Below are 23264 nucleotides of genomic sequence, written 5' to 3'. Positions count from 1 at the left end.
GGTTATTTAGCTCTGTATGTACAAAAGAAGATGGAGGAGGGGATGTAGGCCAGGCCAGTGCTGGTAACGCATCATGTAATGTACTGAACTAGCCTAATGTAGATATGGTCCAAGGTAATTTAAATGAAGTGAATGTAAGCAAAGCTCCAGGACTAGTTCTTAAAGACCTAAGTAATTTCTGTAGCCTTGTTCATAATATTTAGAGATTCTGTGGTGACTGTTATTGTGCCTATGGACTGGCACAAGGCAAATGTGCTTCTGATAAGAAGGCTCAAGGCTCCAGGTCTTGCCCAGGTAAGTAAGAAAGGAAATAAATTAACTTACCTAGTGCTTTCATGAATTTCCTCCCGCAGGGATTCTGTTTCCACTTGAACTTAGCCATGCCTAAGAGTGCAGATGCATTTGAAACATGTAGGTCGGATTTGTTTGTATGTTTACATTCTCTATGCTATTTCAGACATTTTAACGATTTTGGAATAAAGGTTATGGATTTTAATGTTTTTTTTTTTTTTTTTTTGCTGGATTGTTGTTTTGGATTCTTGCCCAGATAACTATAGGCCGGTAAGCTAAGCATCCATTTTGGGAAAACTATTTGAGGGGCTTATATGGGACTACATACAGAAATATGTAGGGGTAATTTTATTATAAGTGCTAGCCACCATGGTTTTACTAAGGGCAAAAGTTGTCAAACCAATTTGTTTTTATGAATAGGTGGGTAGAAGCCCAGACAGTGGAGTAGTTGTGGATAAAGTGTTCCTGGACTTTGCAAAAGTTTTTGACACTTGATGGAGTAAATTAAGGTCTAAAGGTTTAGAATGTTTAGTCCACTGGCTTAAGGACCGTACCCAGAGAATAGTTGTCAATGATTCCTACTCTGATTGGTCCCCCAAGGTTTAGTACTGGGCCCGCTTTTGTTTAACTTATTAATGATATAGCGGTATGAAGTGCGCTTAGGAGCTGAGCGAGCTTCATGCTTGGTGGGTCCTGCGGCTAATGCCAGACATCGCGATCAGGCTGTTGTCTGGCATTAACTATTGACAAACTATTTAAATAGAACGTTGTTAAACAACACTATCAATAGCATACACATAAAAATAAAAAAAATACCAAAGTCCAGAATTGCATATTTTTGGTCACTTCATATAGAATAAACAAATGAATAAAAAGTGATCAAAAAGTCCTGTAACAACAAATTGGCACCAATACAAACTACAGATCCCGGCACAAAAAATTTGCCCTCATATAGCCCGTATAAGGAAAAATAAGAAAGTAATAGGGGTCAGAAGGACAATTTTTAGCATACAAATTTTTGTTCAAAAAGTTATAATTTATTAATACCTATACAAATTGGGTATCATTTTATTAGTATGGACCTACAAAATAATGATAATGTGTCATTTGTATCGAAAAGTGCACTGCGTAAAAACAGAAGCCCCCCAAAGTTACAAAATGATCTGATTGCTGTTATTACAAAGTTCAATCAGTGGTTCAAAAAACTCTCATATGGGTTAACAGCTCTGTTTCTATCTTTGCAGATGAAAACAAGCTTTGTAGCAAGGTACAGTCTACTGATGATGTGTATAAGATACAAGCTGACTTGGACAGACTGGGGGAGCTTTATCAAAACCTGCACAGAGAAAAAGAGGACCAGTTGCCCATTGCAACCAATCAGCCAATTTTTAAAAGACCTCTGAAAAATAAAAGAAGCAATCTAATTGGGAGCTATGGGCAACTGCTCCACTTTTGCTTTGCACAGGCTTTGATTAATCTCTGCCACTAACGTTATGGGCAAATGAGATTCAGTGTGGATAAACGTAAAGTCGCACAACTGCATACTATTAACCTGCATGCATCATATGTCCTAGGGGGAAGTAAAACTGTGAGAGTCACTGGTAGAGAAGAATTTTGTAGTAGTTTTGGACTAGGAATAAGATGTCAGATTACGGGGGTGCAGCATCCGGCATTCTAAACCTTGCAGGATCCGGCATTCTAAACAGTAAGGTTAGAACGATGGGTTTCCGGGGCCCCCTTCTGACGTCACGCCATGCCCCCTCCATTGGATAGGGGTTAAGATCTATAGTTCATCCTCTGCTCACATAAAATATATCTTTCATGAAATACAGAACTTCTTAAACATTATCATGGTATGTAAAATCTTGCTATTTTTTGGATAATAAAATGATTTCACCATTTGAAAACATGTGTTAGAGTTGTAATTCTAATTTAAGGGAAGTTTAGCACAGCCAAATACGGTACATCAACATAATTGCTAAAATGAGTCCAAGTATAGTCCAAATAAGTTAATTTCAGAAGAAACCTGGATTTCATTTCCATGATTTCAGGCACAATTACGAGATGTTATTTGTGATGTGATGATAAAACAGAACAGGACTTCATTACATCTTTCAATCAATGCTCTCTACATGAATTACTCACACTTTATTGAATCAGGCCTATTAACAAAAACAGCCTTAAAAGACATTATTTGCTTAGGCTGTGTGATATACAAGCAAAAGTACCACAACTATGATACATTACAAAATAAGACAATACAAATAGATTTAGGAAAGGCTCACTCCAAATATTTTTACCGTACAGACCCGAGTGAACCAGTAAAACACCTATACCCAAGGTGAAAAATAAAAATGACAATAACTACTTCAGAAACTGTTTCTCAAGGTCTACATGGATATAACTATAGAAAGATATGCTAGTATATTATAACAATACTTGTTTTATTCGAGTCTATAATACACACAATAAAATAAATCAAGTGCAGCTTAAAAATTGTTAATTGATCACTCCCCATGACCCTTATGGGTGAAAAACAACAAACGTAGATAGCGGTTTCTTAAAATCATAACAATAAATGATAGCAATAAATGCTAACAATGATCAAATCAATAAAAATGTCACTTACAACTACTGCTCTGATTCATCTTCTGCATTGAACAAAATATTTAAAAAAAAATCCTGTGCCAATAATATGCTGAGCTGGATTCTGTAAATATCATCAATCAAAAATGATAAAAGTCCTGAAAAAAAATAAAAAAATATAAAAATAAATAACTTTGTTCGCTCCTCAATGGTAGTTGCAATACTGTCTTTGCTTTTCTGTGAAGACAAATTTGTTACTATGTACCAATTGTTTTGTTTTAATTAACTTGCATCAAGTAATGAAGTATCATTTTTGTGGAATAATTTGGATAGATTAAATAGGGCTGGGCGGTATTCTGGTTCATACCAAATACCAAAATTTTTGTCCTGCACGATATCAATTTTTCCCCATACCGCAATAATGGTTTGGCCCCTCCCCCTCGGGAATGAATTATCAGCCCAGCGCTGCGCTGTCCCCACATCGGGGAACTAATCATATGTGACCCGCGAGCGCTGTTCTGCCCCACCCCAAATAATTATCAGCCGAGCACTGCACTGTCCCCATCGGGGTAAATACTCGCATATCACCCGCAATCGCTGCCATCCTTGTCCTCCTGTTTGTTGTGGACCACCGGCACTGACACTCTATACTGTACACTGTATCCCTATGCCCAGGCTGCAAAAGGTAAACAAAATAAACTTTAACTCACCTTCCCCATCAGTCGGGAGCTAGTTCCTAGGGAATGGAATATCGGAGAGCCATCAGCCTATCACCGACCACAGCGATGTTCCGGCTGGCTTCTTACATGACAGTGGGCTCAGCCTATCACCGGCCGAGGCGGAACATCGTGCGGCCGGTGATACGGTGAGGGCTCTCCGAGGTTCCCATCCCCGGGAAGAGCGTAAGGCCGACGTAGGAACGTGCATTAAAGTTTATTTTGTTTACCTTTGGCAGCCCGGGCATAGGGATACAGCGTACAGTATAGAATGATAGCGCCGGCGGCCCGCAAAAACAGGAGGACGAGGAGGGCAGCGCTTGCGTGTGATATGTGAGTATTTACCCTGATGGGGACAGCGCAGCCCTGGGCTAATAATTAAAACATTTTTGGGGGGTGGGGGGGAATAGCGTTATATACTGTGGAAGCGCCATAAGTTACAAAAATATCGGGATACACATATTTGGTCATACCGCCCAGCCCTAAGATGGAAGGCTGTTTCTTTGTGGGATGCTGCACGCCCAAAATGGGAATGGTTTGTTTAAACTGGAATTCAATGTTTCTTTCTAAACATTTTTTTATACATTAGAGCAGTAGGATATATATCTGACTTCCTAGTTCTCTACCTTAGTGGTGGCAAAGATATACATTACAAAACGTTGAAGATTACACACTGTATACTGCAGTATTGATAATTCTCACAGTGTTTCTGTGCCAAAACGACACTGTCAGTGCACAGAACAGGAAGTGTTGTCATAGGGACATAATAGCTTGAGAGTACAGAGGGCAGTTATCGGTTGAATAGGCCAATATTTCCCTGTGTTATAGGCCCAGAAAACAGCTGATGAATGAGCAACAGGTCATTCAATGACTGATCACATTGTATTGACAGGACAAAAAAAATCATTGTTCGTTGGCCACACATTGTGGAGATCCATGTCCAACAACCATGAAAAGGAAGGGCCGGACATATAGTCTAATGATTGTTTATGTAGCTCTGCCTGCACGATAGTTGAGCCATACAGAGACTCATTAAATGATGTCGGAAAGGGCCCTTACAGGCTTGTATTTTCAACCAATTATCTCCACAGAGGCTTGAGGAAGAAAAAAGCAATGGATACTTGTGCCGTTATGTAATGTGTGTTTTTTTTTTTTTTTCAGTATTCATGTGTATATAACATTACAAAAAACTACAGTATGTGTAAATGTAATACTGAGGGCTGGTCGCTAAAGAAAAAGTGGGAAGAGTGTTTGCTGGAAGATCTTTTCTTGTAAACACTGGTAAAACATTGCAAGTCAGTAATGAAACCTTCTCATTTCTCATGATTGAAAATAGGCTGTTTTTACTCACAGCTCTCGTATCTGATATGTATACATCTAATGTCTTTTATAGAACTGAAACGAGAAAGAAGTCAGTACCTACAAGTATACGTTTACTGTGATTTATCCCTTCCCTTGCATTCTGATGTCACAGCTGTTAATACTTACTGTTTGCAGTGACATCTCCTGGGAATTCTCTGTTCTTTTTCTGCCAGAGATATAAACTATTTACATAATGTTGAGCACCAAAGTACAGATTTCAGATGCTATATATGTGCTCTATGTACTCTGGGATATATTTCACATGTTGCTTCATACTGGTGTGTTTTAAGCAGTTTATATTATATCAAAGGTAAAGCTAGTATGGGAGTTGTAAAATGTTTTTGCCTTGAACAATGGGGAATGATAAAATCTAATATAGTAAACCTGTGCTAACTAATGCTGACCCAGCATGCCCTCACATATTACTTCTGGGTTTCAGCCCTGAAAATGCAGATCCAGTGTATGGTTTTCTGATAATATAACATCTGGTTTTTATTGGTTGGGTACTAGTCTAGATTACAGAGTATTTGAATGTGTGATATCAGTCTAGAACATATTACCTGTATGGGGCCCCGCTAGTGACTAAGGGAAATGATAATAGATAAATAAAGGTAGTGTTAAAAAAACATGCTTTTGCCCTTTCTCTATTGGATATGTTTGGGATTATACCATGAATGGACAATATTTTAAAGACTTTAAGAAACAGATAAACCACACAGGGAGCCACTTCAAGTTTTTTTTTTGGTGGTTTAGCAATAAGATTTACATGAATAAATTGCTGTACACATTGGCCCTGATTTATCTATCGGCCTGAAACCCCCTATATTAAAGTCAACTGAACTAGTTGACCACTTATGTGTATGGTGGTCTGCCTACTCTTCCCCAATGGCAGATGTCAGGGAGAGTTCACGCCTGGCTGTTGTCAGGCATGTTGGATTTGAACATGTCTGATCTTTATTTTCTCTGGGACATAAGCTACCACCAGACCTATTCGGCAGCAGCTATCTCCCTCCCCTCTATAAAAACTGTATGTTTGGGGTGGGGGGTGGAAGTGTGGGGTCAGGAAAGAACTGCTGACAGCTGTCTTCTATTTATCACCAATGACCAACATAATGTGTGCAAGTGGGTAAGTAACTGGCTCAGTGATAGGAAACAGAGGGTGGTTATTAATGTTACTTATTCTGATTGGGTGGCTGTTACTAGTAGGGTACCACAGGGGTCAGTCTTTGGTCCTGCTCTATTTAATATATTTATTAATGACCTTGTAGAGGGGTTGAATAGTAACTTAGTCATCTTTGCAGATGATACTAAACTCTGTAAAGTGGTAAACACTATAGAGGACAGTGCACTATTACAAATGGCTCTGGATAGGTTGGAGGTTCGGGCTGGGAAGTGGCAGATGAGGTTCAACACTGATAAATGTAAGGTAATGCACACGAGGAGGAAAAATCTGGGCTGGGAATATGTATTAAATGGGAGCACACTTGGGACGACTGACATGGAAAAGGACTTGGGTGTCTTAGGCTGCTTTCAAACTCTGAAAAGTACTCGTTATATAACACCCGTTATAAAGAATAATACGCTTACAGGTTATGGATTCTAGATCTATATGGACAGAGGGTTGATCCAGGGATCTATTCTGATTGCCATATTTGGAGTTGGGAAGGGATTTTTACCTCTAGTGTGAGGGTTTTTTGCCTTCCTCTGGATCAACTCAGTAGGGACTCATTAGGGTTATAGGTTGAACTTGATAGGCTCTGGTCTTTTTTCAACCTTGAACCTTACTATGTTACTATGTTAACTTTAGCAGTAAATTGGTCACCAAACCCTGGTGATTTATCCAGTTTCTTTCCATATTTATATATATATATATATATATATATATATATTAAGGCATATGGACATAAAGCATGGTGCCTTGCTTAGGACTGATGTCCCAAGTGGTGCCTTTTGGTGTACTCATACATTTGAATGCTAAATATGTTAAAGGACATCTTTAGTGCAAAATAACTAAGTATAAGTTATAGATCGCAGGGGGGTCTGAGCGCTGGGGCCCCCCAGGATCTCCTGGACGGGGCCACAGCAGCATGCTGGAAAGGGGGCGTTCCGTCCCCGCATGACGTGGCGGCCGACACGCCCTCTCCATGTACCCCATAGAGATACATGGAAGGGGCGTGTCTGCCGCAGCTTTCTGCTGGGGATGAAACTGCACTTCCTGCAGACTACCGTGGCCCCGTCCAGGAGATCCCAGGGAGCCCCAGCCCTTGGACCCCCCGCCATCTATAACTTAAGTTATTTTGTGCTGGAATACTCCTTTAAGTATTGCTAACCACATTTCTCATAATGCTATAGGGTGGTTTCAAAATTGGCCTGGCTTTTTCAAAAAAGAAGTTGTCTATTTTGTTGGTTTAATGCATCTTGGGGGGGGGGGGGGTTACTAAGACTAGTGATTCACAAAAAAGTTGCAAACAGTTTTGTCAAAAAAAGACAACAAGCAAATTGATTTTGTATTTTTTCATTTTAAACTCAACCCTGTGTCAAGTTTTGTATTAATTAATTCATTTTGTGTAAAATTCTTTATAGTATACAGAAGAGAATTGAACAGCTTATTCTGATTGTTTATGTTAGGGGGGGGTACTTTAATTTATGACGTTACAGCAATGAAAATAATGGCATGTCACATATTTGCAGTAGTCAGCGCTTGTAACAACACAAATGTGAATTTTATATGGAGAGGCTGGTGCATCTGGCAATTACGAGCAGACGCTTAGTTATGACAGTGCCTATCACTTGCAGATTTCTTAATGTACATACCTTTTTTTAAATCTTATTTTTATTTTATTATTTTTAATGTAATGCAATTTCCAAAGACCTGTATCTTGAATAATATTGACCTATGGCAATATATAAGAAAATGAAATACAATAGGATGCAGAAGTAACCACAGAAAACATAACTCGGTTTTATCTTTGGCAAACTAATTTTGAGAAACTGTCATGATCTTTGTAAGGCTATTTTTACACATTGTTTTTTCAGGTGTATTTCATTTTTACAAAATGCATCCACAAAATTGCGTCTTTTTTGTTTTGTTTTACATCAGTGTTCTATATGTAAGCCTATAGGAAAGGGGGTGACTGTGCACACAATATTTAAAAAATACTAACACATTTTTGCATCCACGTAAATAAGTGACATGTTATTTTATGCAATTATGTGGGTATAGAGGGCGTATTATTGAAACTTTAGGTATTGCTCACTTCTGGGATCTCATACATTTCATAGCATTGTATCATGCTTCTGCAGAACTACCTACTTTGAAAAGTAAAGTCTAAAAGATCTAGCCTTTTTGTTTTCCAGAGGATGAAAGTCCTGGACAGACATTTCACAGGGAAAGAAGGAACGCTATTGCAATGCAGCCACAAGGAGGACAATGCCTTGGTAAAATCAGTGAGGAGCCATCTACATCCAGTGAGGAGAGGACCTCTTTAATAAAGAAAGAGATTCATGGATCTATTACACACTTGCCTGAACCCTCTGTTCCATACAGAGGCACCGTATTTGCAATGGACCCACGAAATGGTTACATTGATCCACACTATCGTAAGTGCTAAGATTTCATTATACCTGATTTCTGAAGTCTTCTTTGGTGTCTTTCCGTAGTGGCACTCAATCACTTGTTGTTTAAGAGCCTAGGTATTTGAGATTAGTAAAATCAGAAAAGGCTTCTATACTTGCCTGAATATATTTATGTTAAATGCAACTTCTGGGTAATTTTTTTCTCTCTCAATGATTTGTAGTATTTTTCCATCTTTGCTGTCTGCACGATTTTCTAAGCAGCTTTAAAAAGTTACTAGATGATCTCATAAGCACAAGGGATCTACATCTTATAAAGGGTCACTTGTAAAATTGAACTCAAACCAGACCCCTGCAAAATCACATGACTGCACCACATAAATTTCTACTTTACAGACCAGTCCATTAGTCACAGAGCCCTTGCATCTTGCTAGTTACAATCCACATTCTTTGAAGTATTTTGCTGTCCATTGCAATGAAATAGTGCACTTTGTCAATAATTCCTTGCTTGTATGATCATTCCTTGGATCTTAAAAAAGAGAATGCTATATTGGTAACATACATTCATCTTCTGGGGAGACATCTACATGTGTTTAGGCTTATTAGTCTTTGTAGCTTAATTAGGAAAAATATATTTGATTTGAAGAGGTTTTCTTAGCAGGACACTTTTAAAAAAGATGGTGTCAGCATGAAGCTGCAAGTGGAGTGCTGGGCAGTTGGGTAAGTATATAACTTCTTAGATTTTGGGGCAATCCCTTTAATGCTGCTAATGTATGGGACCTAGGTACAATAATCTGATATCATATCATGCATTTAATTTTGAAACAACATGCTTGAGTTTATTCAGACGTTTGTAGATTTGGCAGACACAAGGTAGACTTGGGCAGCAAAAAAATGGTATACTTATTGGGGGGAGTCTTGCCCAAGCAGGTATGTCCCATGTAAAAAAATGAGTGTTTCCATGTAAGGTTGGATTCACATGTGGCAGATTTTGTTTGATATTTTTGCTACTCTGCCATTTATTTAAACAACTTCATTCAGTTGTAGACATTCCTGGAACAAAATCTGAAGGTTGGCCATGCAGGGCTTAACCTGTTAAAGACCATGGACGTCTATACTCGTCCATGTGCCGTTAACAGGGTATGGCACGGGCTCCCGACTCGAGCCTGCGTCATACCGGCCGGCCTCCAGCTGATTCCGGTAGCTGGGGGCCAGCGTTAATAGCCAACATGCGGCGATCACTGCGGACGGCTATTAACCCTTTAGATCGCTGCTGTCAAAGCTGACAGCGGCATCTAAAGGTGCCTTTATCCCATCCCTGTTGGTCCAGTGGGGTGAATAACCCCCTGCAGGGGGGGGGGGGGTGATTCACTGCTGAGGTAGCCGGTGGGCTTACCTCTCCTGTAGTTCTGGCTCCTGTGCTGAGAATGATAAAGCCTGGCAGGACCAGGCTTTATCAATCGAGCGCAGAGCACACAGATCAATGTGGTTTTATGGAACCACAGTGATCTGTATGAGGAATCAAATGATTCCTCCTAAAAGTCCCTTAAGGTGAAAGGTGACTAAAAGTGTGAAAAAAAAGTTTAAAAACACACATTAACCCCTTCCTTATTAAAAGTTTAAATCACCCCCCTTTTCCCAAATTCCATATTAAAAATATACAAACATAATAAAAATAAACATATGTAGTATCACCTTTTACGTAAATGTCTGAACTATAAAAATATATTGATAGTTAAATCGCAAGTCAATGACGTACCCGCAAAAAAATTCTAAGTCCAAAATAGCGAATTTTTTGTCACTTTTTATACTATAACAAAATGAATAAAAAGTGATCAAGAAGTCAGATCAAAACAAATATGGTACCGATAAAAACTTCAGATCACGGTGGAAAATATGAGCCCTCATATAGCCCTGTACGTGAAAAAAAAAAAGTTATAGGGGTCAGAAAAGTACAAGTTTAAATGTATAAATTTTCCTGCATGTAGTTATGATTTTTTCCAGAAGTACGACAAAATCAAACCTATAATAAGTAGGGTATCAATTTACTCATATGGACCTACAGAATAAACATAAGGTGTCGTACAATGATTTTTTTTCCTTTCGCTGTAGATTCTTGGGTAAAATGACTGATGTCATTACAAAGTAGAATTGGTGGCACAAAAAAAAGCCCTCATATGGTTTTTTAGGTGAAAAATTGAAAGGGTTATGATTTTTAAAAGGTAAGGAGGAAAAAACAAAAGTGTAAAAACAGGGAGGGTGTGTGGCCATGACATCGCCAGGGGGAGTGGTCGTGACGTCACAACCATTGCCGCAGGAACCCGGCATTTGTTTAGAACGCACGATGCTGCAGGAAAATGTGGGCGACCATAGCGGGACCCCCACGATCAGACATCTTATCCCCTATCCTTTCGATAGGGGATAAGATGTCTAGCAGTGAAGTACCCCTTTAAGTCTGTCTTTACTCAATGCTCAAATGCAATGATGGACAAAGATATTCTGTGTGGGGCAGTCTTTAGAAGTAACAAGATTTGTAAATTTGTTCACTATAGTGTGCTTTTCTAAGACCAATCCCTACTCAATATCAATTTAAATAGCTGTCTTAATAAAAGTTGTTATTGTTGTTAAGCAAGACATCTAAATTATACCACTTTTCCCCAGTAGTCGACTTTTATACAGGCCCGCAAAGTGGTCATGATCTTACAGTGACTGAATAAAAAGGGTATTGCAGCTTCTTTTAAAAGACAATGTGCTGCTGGGGCAAAAGGAGGGGGCGAATGAAAGAAAAGTATTCTTACCTAGTCCTGACAATACCCTGCAGCTCTCGTTCAACTCGGTCAGGCCCCCTGATTTTCTGTCTTCTTAGAAGAGCATTCATGGCAGGACCTGCTAGCTCAGCCAATCATTGGCTGCAGCAGTGGTACATCTCGACCACTAATTGGCTAAGTAGGCAGGTACCGAGCACTCACCTCCGAAGCAGGAAGAAGACAGTAGATCATTACTTAGTTTAAGCTATAAATTGTTATAGTCCTCAGATTAGGACATAAACCTAATGACAGTCGGGGAGATTTATCAAAACCTGTCCAGAGGAAAAGTTGCTGAGTTGCCCATAGCAACTAGAGATGAGAGAAGTTACAGTACTTCGATTCTGCACGAACCTTGCTGACTTGAGCCTGCATAAATGAGTTCAGCTTTCAGGTGCTCGGGTGGGCTGGAAAAGGTGGATACAGTCCTAGGAGAGTCTCCTAGGACTGTATCCACCTTTTACAGCCCACCAGAGCACCTGAAAGCTGAACTAATTTATGCAGGCTAAAGTCAGCAACTGCTGAGCCGCGAGGTTCGTGCAGAATCGAAGTACTGTAACTTCTCTCATCTCGAATAGCAACCAATCAGATTTCTTCTTTCATTTTTGAAAAGGCTTTTGATAAATCTCCCCCAGTGTCTCTTAACCCCTTAAGGACAATAGACGCCCCTGTTTCCGAGTCCTTAAGGACCGAGGACGTAGGAGTACATCCTGTCCATTCCCGGCCCCCCGCAGCCAGCTGGAGCGGAGCCGGTGCCCGATGCCTGCTGATTTCGATCAGCAGGCATCGCGGCATATCGCCCAGGGGTGTCAGCCCAGCGATCTGCGGCGGATTCCGGGTCAATCTGGTCTCCAGTGACCCGGTGACCCGGAATTATTGGCTGATTGGGGCCGTCTCTGACGGCCCCGAACAGCCATAGCCAGCAGGGGTGAGGTGGCTTTGGTGCCACCTCACGATCGCCCGGATTCGTCGGCCGGTTTACCGGCCGACCAATCAGGGCACCTGCTGCAGGTGTCACTCCCGCAACCCGCTCCGCCCCTCTTCCGGAGGACGTGAACGGGAAGAAGACCCCGGGAGCTGGGATCGGGGCTGTTGGGATCGGGGCCCCAGGAGCGGCGGCGGCAGCGGCGAGGAACTGACCTGCATTGTGGATCAGCAGTTGGACGTGAGTGACAGCCTCCTGCATGCAAAAAGGGCATGCTAGGAGCTGTAGTTATGCAACAGCAGGAGGCAGACCACCACAACTCCCAGCATTCCCTTATGGGCATGCTGGAACTTATAGTTTTGCAACAGCTGGATGTGTCTCCCCCCCCCCCCCCCAATTTGAATGTACAGGGTACACTCACATGGGCGAAGGTTTGTTTACATTAAGTATCCGGCTGCAAGTTTGAGCTGCGGCAAATTTTCTGCCGCAGCTCAAACTGCCAGCGAGAAACTACTGTGAACCCCCGCCCGTGTGACTGTACCCTAAAAACACTACACTACACTAACACACAATAAAAAAAAAAGTAAAAAACACTACATATACACATACCCCTACACAGCCCCCCTCCCCAATAAAAATGAAAAACGTCTGGTACGCCACTGTTTCTAAAACGGAGCCTCCAGCTGTTGCAAAACAACTACTCCTATTGCCAGATAGCCACTGACTGTCCAGGCATGCTGGGAGTTTTACAACAGCTGGAGGCACCCTGTTTGGGAATCACTGGCGTAGAATACCCCTATGTCCACCCCTATGCAAGTCCCTAATTTAGGCCTCAAATGCGCATGGCGCTCTCAGTTTAGGGTCACATATAGGGTCTCGCTGTACTCGGGAGAAATTGTGTTACAAATTTTGGGGGGTATTTTCTGCTATTACCCTTGGGAAACCAAGCATTTTAGGTAAAAACATTTTTTTTTTTTTTTTACATATGCAAAAGTCGTGAAACACCTGTGGGGTATAAATGTTCACATTACCCCTTGTTACGTTCCCCAAGGGGTCTAGTTTCCAAAATAGTATGCCATGCGGTTCTTTTTTTGCTGTTCTGACACCATAGGGGCTTCCTAAATGCGGCATGCCCCCAGAGCAAAATTTGCTTTCAAAAAGCCAAATGTGACTCCTTCTTCTGAGACCTGTAGTGCGCCAGCAGAGCACTTTTCACCCCCATATGGGGTGTTTTCTGAATCGGGAGAAATTGGGCTTAAAATTTTGGGGGGTATTTTCTGCTATTACCCTTTTTAAAAATGTTAAATTTGGGGGAAACCAAGCACTTTAGGTAAAACATTTTTATTTTATTTTTTTTACATATGCAAAAGTCGTGAATCACCTTTGGGGTATTAAGGTTCACTTTACCCCTTGTTATGTTCCCCGAGGGGTCTAGTTTCCAAAATGGTATGCCATGTGTTTTTTTTTTTGCTGTTCTGACACCATAGGGGCTTCCTAAAGGTGACATGCCCCCCAAAAACCATTTGTCCTTCCCTTCTGAGCCCTCTACTGCGCCTGCCGAACACTTTACATAGACATATGAGGTAAGTGCTTACTCGAGAGAAATTTGGTTTCAAATACAAGTAAAAATTTTCTCTTTTTTACCCCTTGTAAAAATGCAAAAATTTGATCTACAAGAACATGCGAGTGTAAAAAATGAAGATTTTGAATTTTCTCCTTCACTTTGCTGCTATTCCTGTGAAACACCTAAATGGTTAAAACTGAATTCCTGTGAAACACCTAAATGGTTAATTACTGAATGTCATTTTGAATACTTTTGGGGTGCAGTTTTTATAATGGGGTCATTTGTGGGGTATTTCTAATATGAAGACCCTTCAAATCCACTTCAAACCTGAACTGGTCCCTGAAAAATAGTGAGTTTGAAAATTTTGTGAAAAATGTAAAAATTGCTGCTGAACTTTGAAGCCCTCTGGTGTCTTCCAAAAGTAAAAACTCATAAATTTTATGATGCAAACATAAAGTAGACATATTGCATATGTGAACCAAATTTTTTTTTATTTTGAATATCCATTTTCCTTACAAGCAGAGAGCTTCAAAGTTAGAAAAATGCAAAATTTTCATATTTTTCATAAAATTTTGGGATTTTTCACCAAGAAAGGATGCAAGCTACCACTAAAAATTACCACTATGTTAAAGTAGAATATGTCACGAAAAAATAATCTCAGAATCAGAATGAGAAGTAAAAGCATTTCAGAGTTATTAATGTTTAAAGTGACAGTGGTCAGAATTGCAAAAAATGCTCTGGTCCATAAGGTGTAAAATGGCCTGGTCCTTAAGGGGTTAAAGGGACCTAAACATGTATTACACAGGAGCTACCTGCAACAGGTAGCACTAGACTGCAAGCTCTTTTTCTTCTGGAGGACATCTATTTTGGATTAACTTGGATTAACTTTTGTAGATACTCATTGCCACAACAGAAGTGATTTGCTGTACATATTATTTTATAACCATAAATGTTCTATTTTTAATAGTTGTTGTATCTCCAAGTGCTTGGAACCACAGTTTGGGCACATCACTATGATTTTTCTCATTTGAGGAAATAAAGCACACAATATACTTTTCTTTCAATTCACATGAAGATGGGAAACACAGGTTTGCCCAGAATGAGGTTGAACTGGAAACAAACATTTCTTTGGTAATAAAGTGCCTCTCGAGGTGTCAGAGCTTTCACCTTCCCCTTAAAGATTTATCACCCTGGCAGGATATGACTTTGCCTTTTGGTCTCCAGTTCCAGATGACACTTGGCGACCTACAAAATGGGCTCCAGTCTGTTCCCCCAGCTTCCATAGTATTCACAGGAGTTGAAGGTTTATGTTAAAAGGTCATTGACCAGATGACTGATTAGCAGGGACAGCTGATTAGTGCACAGGTTCTGCTGGAAGAGAAGTGCCCCGGATAAAAGCTAGCATTATCCCTTCATTAAGTGGGAAGCAAGAAATGCTCACTCATTGGGGAACAGATCAAAGTGCTTCACAACTTTAATAATTTTCACCAGCAAGTCTTTATTTTTCAGTGGTTTACAATAATGAGACAACACATGTGTTTTTTGCTTAGAAACCCCTTCCTAAAAGTTATTTATGAGCAATAATCAACTTTAATGTTTTCTAAAGAATCCGGCTGATGTAATTTTTTTAAGATGTTGAACCCTGGTGTAAATTAGGGACCGTTTAATATATTTATGTACATATGGATTTATACTGCATAACATTTTAAAGAATGTGACTTGGCACAAAAAAAAAAAAAACTAAGCCAGCATTTAAAGAAATACAATTGAAAAATCATTGTTTTCCTCCAGTCAGTTATTTGATAATGTGTTTCTATATATGTTAATGATGATGAAGATCAGCATTCAGCAGATCAGCAGCTACAGGTACAAAACCACCTAAGGTAAAGGGAATTTATCAGCTCTGTACAAAGGATGCAGACACCAACAGGCAGGTCACAGGGCCAATTGTAAAGTTATAAAATTATCAAGCTGAGCCCTGTACATCATGCAGGGTGGAAGGGGAAGGCAGGATGCCTGCCTAATGGGGCTCAGTACCACTTCTGGGCCTCTTTAGCTGCTAAGGAAAAAAATGATTTTTTAACTTTACAAACGACCATCAGAACAAATACAGGTTTGCATAGTTTCACCACCCTGTCATCTATCTGCAGGTGTCTGTAGGTCTATACCTAGTATCAAGCTGACAAATTCCTATAAAAATAGTTTGTCCAGGGAAAGAAAAAAGTTAGGGTACCTTAAAAATAAAAGATACACCTTCCCAAACAGAATTCCTTGTCTTTACCCAATGTTGAACCCCCCCCCCTATCTGCAATTACAGTCAATGGCTCATCTCTCTCTCCGGTCCCAGTAGTCTGCTGCCTTGGGATAACTTGATTCTGCTTTGTCTTTCAAACTTTGCATCCAAGACCTTACCACCAACTACCACCTAAAAACTTTTTTCAAATCTGCTGTTTTTGCAACTTTTACTGAAAAAAATCATCATCTTCCGCTTAGACTACTGCACCATCCTTCTCTGTGGCCTTCCATCTTATACTCTTGCTCCCCTCCAATCCAGCCTTAGAGAGGTTATCAGGTTAATAAGCTAGTATCCTGCCTTCCCCAGAGCTGCCTCCTTGATTCATAGGAATAAGGATAGACCATCAATATAACACTCCCAGAAAACCCTTTCAGTTAGGGTATCTTTACCCCTGTTCAGAGTACAAACCTATTGCCAAGTGCTGCGCCAAGACATTGAATAGCAATAATATCCGTCCTAGTGATGATGTAATTTAAGGCATATTTTATAGACAGCTATTGATCCAAGTACAAATGACTGCTAGTGTGTGACGAAATGCACTCCACGACAAACCCATGTAAATATTGCCTTGGGCAGATTGTTATACACTGCACCACTTGCTTATCATCACCACTTATTGCTTATGAAAAATTGAGATCTTAGCATAACACCCTTTTGGGGCTCTAGTATGCTCTGCTTTTTGGGGAGTTGCTATATAACACAGGATATTAATTTACAATTCTCCCTTTTGGAATGTAAGTCAAATGTTTCACAGAGTTTAAATGAAGTGAAGAATTGACCATATTTCAGAGTTTACTATTTGCCCTTATGTGTGAAAAAAAGTGATGAAGCTGAGGACTGTAGGTGTTAGTTGGGTTCATTTAAAGCTGGTGAGATCACTTTGACTGCTTTTCATTAACCTATAAAACTCTCGACTTAGGCACGTACATTCCGCAGTATTTTCAGAGAGCCACGGGGGTTTATACAAGCAAATGATCTAATTTCAGAGCCCTGCAGCTGAATGTGCAAAGAAAACATGGGTGATGACAAATGCCACTTTGACCCCCTCCACCTCAGCCTTAAATGTCACCTCTTAAATGTGTCACAGGTGCCAGTGATACTATTTGGCATAATGCAGAGTCTGCAGAGAACTTTCCCAGTATCCCCAAATGGCAGACTTCTGTGTCCACTCTAGTCATTGCTAAAAAAATAAATAAAAGGCAGCAGCACCTGGACTGTACAACACCTGGCAGCACTGATATAGAACATGGCATGCTTACTGTCTGCACTGGCGACACATTAACTCCATGGTTTTGTGTCATACTATAAGCTATCATATCTTTGTTCAAAGTTTCTAACTTTGTTTTCTTTCATTTATTTAGTTTTGAAAATAAATGTGCATTGTGCATTTACTAGTTATAAGAGGAATATAGGAAAGAATATGTAGTATCTTGGACCATTTATTAGACTAACTATAGACAAAGGGAGACGGCGCTCCTAGTGTGATACCGTGAACAAATAGGACGCAATTTAAGCAATATTGCTCACCATTGTCGGTTGTACTGCGACCAAGTAAAACAATGGTGCAGGCATAGACCCTATGCGGGCGAAACTCGGCAGCCGCTCATGGCAACACGACGTGAAGCAAAAACAGATCCCTCCAGGACAGCACAGGATAGAGCTGGCACACAAGACTTCAAGGTAAAGGCAGATTTATTTTACCCGGCATGCGGGTAAAATAAATCTGCTTCTACCTTGAAGTCTTGTGCGCCAGCTCTATCCTGTGCTGTCCTGGAGGGATCTGTTTTTGCTTCATTTATTAGAGTGGTTTTTAATGGTTCATCCATGAGCACATTCCATGTTCATCATCAAGAAATAGTTTTCTTATATGTATGTCAATAACAAAAATCACAAGCTTGAAATAGTAGGGTTTGGCTTTTTGGATTTTGCTTTTGCTTGTGCTGCCCACCACACTTATAGGACGCTTAATAACCGAAGTTAGACCATATATACATTTAATGCGTGTTACCAGTGGCAGCATACATTTGCAGCTATCTTTTATATACTCTGTTCTCCACTCTGTCTAAACTTAGTGGGGGATATATATATATCACCTGTTCAGACTTGGGCGGGTGTCCTGCGTTTTATAAGTGAGGGTTCCCAACTCACTGGAAATCCAAGTAAACAATGAAAAACACCACCGACAACTTTGTTACTTTATAAATTGCTTTTAGTGAAAATGTTAAAAATTCTCAATATTTTAGGCAGAGTCTTTGCAAAAAGTAGATATTACAGAATTTCAATTCACCCAAAATGCACCTTCTATGGACGCGCTCGACTCACTCCAAGCTGTAGGAAGTCTTCACCCCATGTCCGGGCTTCCTTCAGTACATGGACCTTCCTCTCACGAAGGGGAACCCTTCGTGAGAGGAAGGTCCATGTACTGAAGGAAGCTCGGACATTGGATGAAGACTTCCTACAGCTTGGAGTGTGTCGAGCGCGTCCGTAGAAGGTGCACTTTGGGTGAATTGAAATTTTTTATATCTACTTTTTGCAAAGACTCTGCCTAAAATATTGTGAATTTTTTAAATTTTCACTAAAAGCAATTTATAAAGTAACAAAGTTGTCGGTGGCTTTTTTCATTGTTTACTTAGTGGGGGTACATTTATGATGGTGTTTAGAGCCTTATTTATTTATTTTTTGCTGCGGGCACACAAAAAGTCACACGTGCGCCCAAGCACTTTTTTGTGACTATTGTGGATACTCATAAAGCTGCACACAGCCTTACCAAAGCAACTTTCAGTTTTCACGTTGCATTGCTCGCAAATTTATGATGTGCGAACATCACACGTAGGGAGAAAAAAAAAACGCAAACCCCTTAAAAACAGTATCAAGTCAACTCCAGGTCAGACCTGGCTTACAAAACTGCCCTATGGTTAGCACTTTTAAAAAGTCACAAAAAAAGTCTTTAAAAAGTCTCAACTGCAATTTTTGTGTTTTGCTTATGTGCTCCAAATTTATCAACCCTCTGTGTTAGTATGATAAATATGTAGCACATAAGCAAAACTAAAGCAAAAAAAAAAAATGACTTCAGAACTTGTTTACTATAGCCAACAATGACAAATGTTCCCCAGTGGGACTAGTTTAGGCCTTGTATGCTGGCACTATGACTGGTTTTGCTAAGTTTCTCATATACAATCCATGCGTGAGAAGATGTGTGGTTTAATATTAGGAATTGCTGTTTCTACAGTTACTCTTTGAAATGCACATTGTTTTACTTTTTATCCTATACAAAATTAAAATGTCTAATAATACTGTTATATTGAAATTTTACTATTGACTGTTCTAGAACAGATCATAGATGTTGAAAAGTAGATTTTTTTGTTAGTATACATCTGTTGGTCATAAAATGTTGCCCTTTTTTTAAAAACAATACCACAAACAATGGGTTTGGGGTAGAATATGTCTTGTTCAACATCTCTCTAAAAATAGCAAAGTTGGCAGGAGTTGCTGACATTCAGCTAGACAGTGTGGACTCTGCATAGAATAAGACTGCTAATTGAGCAGAATTGACTTTGTCCTAAGGAGGGATGATAGACCAGAGGAGAAAGGGTTATTAAGGCCCTCTGTCTTATGTCTAGAAAATTTGTCGACTTAGAACTTTAAAAAACATATATTCTGTAGCAGCCAATCAGATCTCAGATGTGATTCTCTGACGTTCTTTGAAAACATTAAAGCAGTGTCCTGACTGGTTGTTTTGGGCAACATTTTTTTAACAATTCAATAAATACCTCTCATGTTTTTATTGGTACATTTGTTGCTGAATCATATCTTGTCTCTGCAGCCTTACAGTATCTTTATTTTTAATCCTCAAACTCCTCCTGACTGCTCAGCATTTATAGCTTCACCCCCTCTGTCCAGCTCTGGTCTCTGTTTGCAGACATGTATTCTTATAGTGCTCAAATTGTGTAGTACGAAAAATGTGCCCTGGAGTAATGTATTCTTTAAGGTTAGCAGTTATGATTTATGAATGTTTTGTGTTCCAAAGAAAAAAGGGTCAGCTTCCTGAAGCACAGAAGAGAAGAAAATGATTTTTGAAAGGCATGTGTATGCTTTTCATTGTGAAAAATGCTGTCGTGGTGATTATTTTTTTTATTATGGTTTTTTATATATTTTTTTATTTATTCATTTTTTTTTAAAGAGTGTGCCTGTGGAATGTCGTGTTCTCTCGGGGAGTTCCACTTATCAGGCAGAACTGAAAGACTTTCATTGCAGACGGATGGTAACTATTACTTCAAACATCCATAACATATGTGTGGAATAAAAACATGGCAGGGGGGATGTGCTCCCTTGCTGAGAGCAGCTCGGGGATGAGCTTGAGCCCGTCTGGATTTCTGAATAAACATAACTTAAACCCCATGACAACCCTACTAAATATTTGTGATAGTGTTTCAGTACCCTCACAAAAATGTAAACGAGCCAACATGTGCTGCCCCTTCATCTGCATGTAAGACAGAACATAGTGGAGGTGAATCTGCTGTAGGCAATAATTGATAGGAAAATATGAACAGTCAGGGATTAAGCAAGACATATCTGAATGTAAAGGCAATATTTAGGGTATAATATAGAGAAGTTGTACTACTCCTTTCCAAGGCTAAGTAAGGGTACTGATATATACTTAGGCTGCTTTCACACTGTATAATTTCTCTGTTTTAAAGACCCGTTATAATGTTCCATTAAGGAAACCCTTAAAACCGGCCGTTAAACGTCCGTTACAAAATCCCATACAGCCGTTACAAAATCCCAGTCAAGTCTATGGGATTTTGTGATTAGCCATAATGACCCGTTAATGCACGTTATGAATAGCGGACGCTATTTTGTGACAAGAGAAAATTAGTGCATGTACCGTTTTTTCTCCCGTCACAAAATAACGCTGTTATTCATAAAGGCATTAACGGATCATAACGGCTAATCACAAAATCCCATAGACTTGACTAGGAATTTTGTAACGGCCGTATGGGATTTTGTATCGGCCGTTTAACGGACGGTTTTAAGAGTTTACTTAATGGAACATTATAACGGGTCTTTAAAAAACTGAGAAATTATGTAGTGTGAAAGCAGCCTTAGAGGTTTACTGTGGCTTGGGTCCCTAAATTAAATCCCTTTTCTTTTTACTATTGTTTTTGTTGTTTTTACTGTCATTATTGGGCCTTTAAATGGAACTTTCATAATAGTTTTGTTTTGTGTCTTTAGTATAAATTATGCATCAAGTAACAGTTTTGTCACATTACCTGTAGAGCTGTGGGGCATTCATGTTCTCTGGTATTGCCCACAGCAGTCTGTGCTCTGTCAACAAACTGCTCATAGAGCCCCTGTCAGCAGCAGCTTGACAGAATGCAGACTGTTGTTTCTGAAGCCTGTATTATGTTTGCAGTCCTCAAGAACAGATTTTTTTTATTCCTTACTGCTCTGGGGCAACTTGGAGAAAACATTGTAGGAGATGTATTTAGGGAAGACAATGCATGCTACACCAGTATAATAGATTGGCATACTAGTTCATACCCTCCATTATTTTAGGGAACAACAAGTGATGTATGTAGCCATGCTGGAGTTTCAGTAACATGGACTTTAGTATAGTTGGTTTTTTGGGGGGGATATTGTAGATGTGACATAAATCGATAATGTTTGAGATGAGCTGATAAAGTGCATCTGTCATATAAAAACCACAATATCAAGCTGTACACATAGAAGCTGTATACTTCAAGCATACCTTTGTCCCATTATTTTGTGGCTTTATTTCTTAAAATATATATATTTTTTAACTGTCACAACCAGTCAGAGAGGTGTTACCTCTCTCTCTGCCTACGTCACTGGATTGCCCCTGTGTTGTTGGCACACAGTTCTCTCGCTCATGCACCATTGCTTTGTATTATAGCCCTTGAGAGAGAAGTCTGCAAGCTCCTTAACACAAAGCAATGGTGAATGTGTGACCGACCTGTGTGTCAATCACACAGGGGCAATCTAGGGACGTAGGCAGAGAGAGAGAGACAACACCTCTTCGACGGTACATGACTGTTGAAAAAAACATGTTTTCATGGAAATTAAGCCACAAAATAAAAAGAGAAATGAATGGCTGCATTATACATGTATACAGCTTGTACTGTCTGTGCACAGATTGTGATTTCATGTGACAGATGCACTTTTAAGAAAGGGAATATGAAGCAGCTTTCATGCCACCATTTCAGGTAGCTTTCCTTTAAGCCCTTAAAGGGGTACTCCCCTGAAAAAACATTTTTTTTAATTAACTGGTGCCAGAAAGTAAAACAGATTTGTAAATTCCTTATATTAAAAAAATGTTAATCCTTCCTTTACTTATCAGCTGTTGTATGCTCCACAGGAAGTTCTTTTCTTTTTGAATTCCCTTTCTCTCTGGCCACAGTGCTCTCTGCTGACACCTCAGTCCATTTTAAGAACGGTCCAGAGTAGGAGCAAATCCCCATAGCAAACCTATCCTGCTCCGGACAGTTCCTAAAATGGACAGAGGTGTCAGCAGAGAGCACTGTGGTCAGACAGAAAGGAAATTCAAAAAGAGAAGAATGTCCTGTGTAGCATACAACAGCTGATAAGTACAGGAAGGATTAAGATTTTTTAATTGTAGTAATTCACAAATCAGTTGATTTAAAAAAAAAAAAAAAATGTTTTCCAGGGGAGTACCCCTTTAACGACCACGGACGTAAATGTACATCCTGGTGTGGAGTTACTTTGCGCACCATGACGTACATGTACGTCCTGTACATGACCACGAACATCGGAGCAGTGCTCGCATCTTGCAGTGCAGGTCCCAGCTACTATCAGCAGCCGGGGACCCGCCGGTAATGGTTGACATCAATGATCGCACTAATGTCCGCCATTAATCTCTCAGATGCTGTGATCAATACAGATCACGGCATCTGCGGCAATGCACATATTTAAATGGATGATCGGATTGCTTGCGGGGATCCGGTTCATCTAAAATGGCAGCCAGAGGTCCCCTCACCTGCCTCCGTCCATTTCTAGTCTGAGATCTGAGATCGAGCAGACCAGAGCAGAAGATCGCCGATAACTCGGATCAGTGCTATGCCTATGCATAGCACTAAACAGTATTAGCAATCAAATGATTGCTATAGAT

General features: G+C 39.9%; 1 protein-coding gene across 7 annotated transcripts in view; it reads left to right on the top strand.

The window, feature by feature from the left end:
- The window catches only part of GLI3 (GLI family zinc finger 3), a 223574-nt gene that overhangs the window by 76715 nt on the left and 123595 nt on the right, over positions 1-23264 (top strand). For all 7 annotated transcript variants that reach the window (XM_056520514.1, XM_056520513.1, XM_056520512.1 and 4 more), the window contains one exon: positions 8313-8555. In XM_056520514.1, coding sequence (XP_056376489.1) covers positions 8313-8555 — 243 coding nt within the window. The remainder of the gene's footprint in view (positions 1-8312; positions 8556-23264) is intronic.

This window comes from Hyla sarda, chromosome 5 (assembly GCF_029499605.1).
Source record: "Hyla sarda isolate aHylSar1 chromosome 5, aHylSar1.hap1, whole genome shotgun sequence".
Taxonomy (NCBI): domain Eukaryota; kingdom Metazoa; phylum Chordata; class Amphibia; order Anura; family Hylidae; genus Hyla; species Hyla sarda.
Note: the sequence above shows the minus strand (reverse complement) of the source record. Positions and strands in the feature narration are given on the sequence as shown.